General features: G+C 33.0%; 1 protein-coding gene across 1 annotated transcript; it reads left to right on the top strand.

Annotated features, from left to right (window-relative positions):
• Positions 1-248: 248 nt before the first annotated feature.
• Tsp_15116 (Pre-mRNA-splicing factor 18) lies at positions 249-737 on the top strand (the record flags this gene model as incomplete). Its single annotated transcript, XM_003370505.1, has 3 exons — positions 249-374; positions 449-517; positions 576-737. Coding segments are annotated over 3 exons (357 nt in total), but the record flags the coding sequence as incomplete, so codon positions are not given.
• Positions 738-893: the final 156 nt, after the last annotated feature.

The raw sequence follows: 893 nt of genomic DNA, 5'->3' as shown, positions 1-893 counted from the left end.
CATACAATTATTCAACTCCAAAGCAGCTGGCATGAATAGCAAAAGAAAGAAGATGCATTTGGTAGCCATAGATTGCAATAAACAGAAGATTGCAGCCAACTAATGAATCAAAAATTGTAAACAAACCAAAAATAACCCAATAAAACATCACTGCTGCATCTGCTTTTCTCAATAGATTCCATCTCTGCTAAAGTTTTCATTACTGGATAGACAATGCAAATTTCAAAAAACAGCTAAATACTTTTTAGAAGTGTAGTGAAGATTTTGAGCGTAATCAAAAATCATACCTGGAAGATTTCAGTCGAGCAAATAAAAGTGAAGAGAAGGTCGATGTTTACGAAGATGATATTGATATGACCATGTCTGATTTGACGGTAAAGTTTACTTTTTAATAATACAAGTTTTACTGTTATCTGAAACTCAAGTACTAATTTTTAATTAATTTTAGGAAATGTCTAAAAAATTGGAAAAAGGCAATGTTCAACTGGACTGCGAATTGGTGCATAATTTTTTTAGTGTAAATTAATGTTTTAAAATTTTCAAAAATCTTACTGTAACAGAATAATTAGATTTAGTTTATAATGAAAAAGTGGGCAGTAGAGTTAAATTCACGTAAGGACGAAGAGAAACGAACCGCCAATGGAAAACGTGCCTCCTCGACCCACTCGCAAACCAGGGAATATTTGCAACCGTTGTTCAGGCAGTTGAAATTTTATGTAAATTTTGTGAAATGTTAGGTGAAAAAAATATTTTCAGTTTTGGGGGGGGGGGAGTATTAAACCCCTATTTTTTTTTCCTACCCCACATTCGAGAACATCTTTGTCAACATAACTCTTTGCCTTTTGAATCGCAATTATATCGAAGCGAACAACCATTATATGCCAAATGGCAAT

This window comes from Trichinella spiralis (assembly GCF_000181795.1).
Source record: "Trichinella spiralis strain ISS 195 chromosome Unknown Scfld651, whole genome shotgun sequence".
Taxonomy (NCBI): Eukaryota; Metazoa; Nematoda; class Enoplea; order Trichinellida; family Trichinellidae; genus Trichinella; species Trichinella spiralis.
The sequence above is the reverse complement of the archived record's forward strand: the minus strand, read 5'-3'. Positions and strand labels throughout refer to the sequence as shown.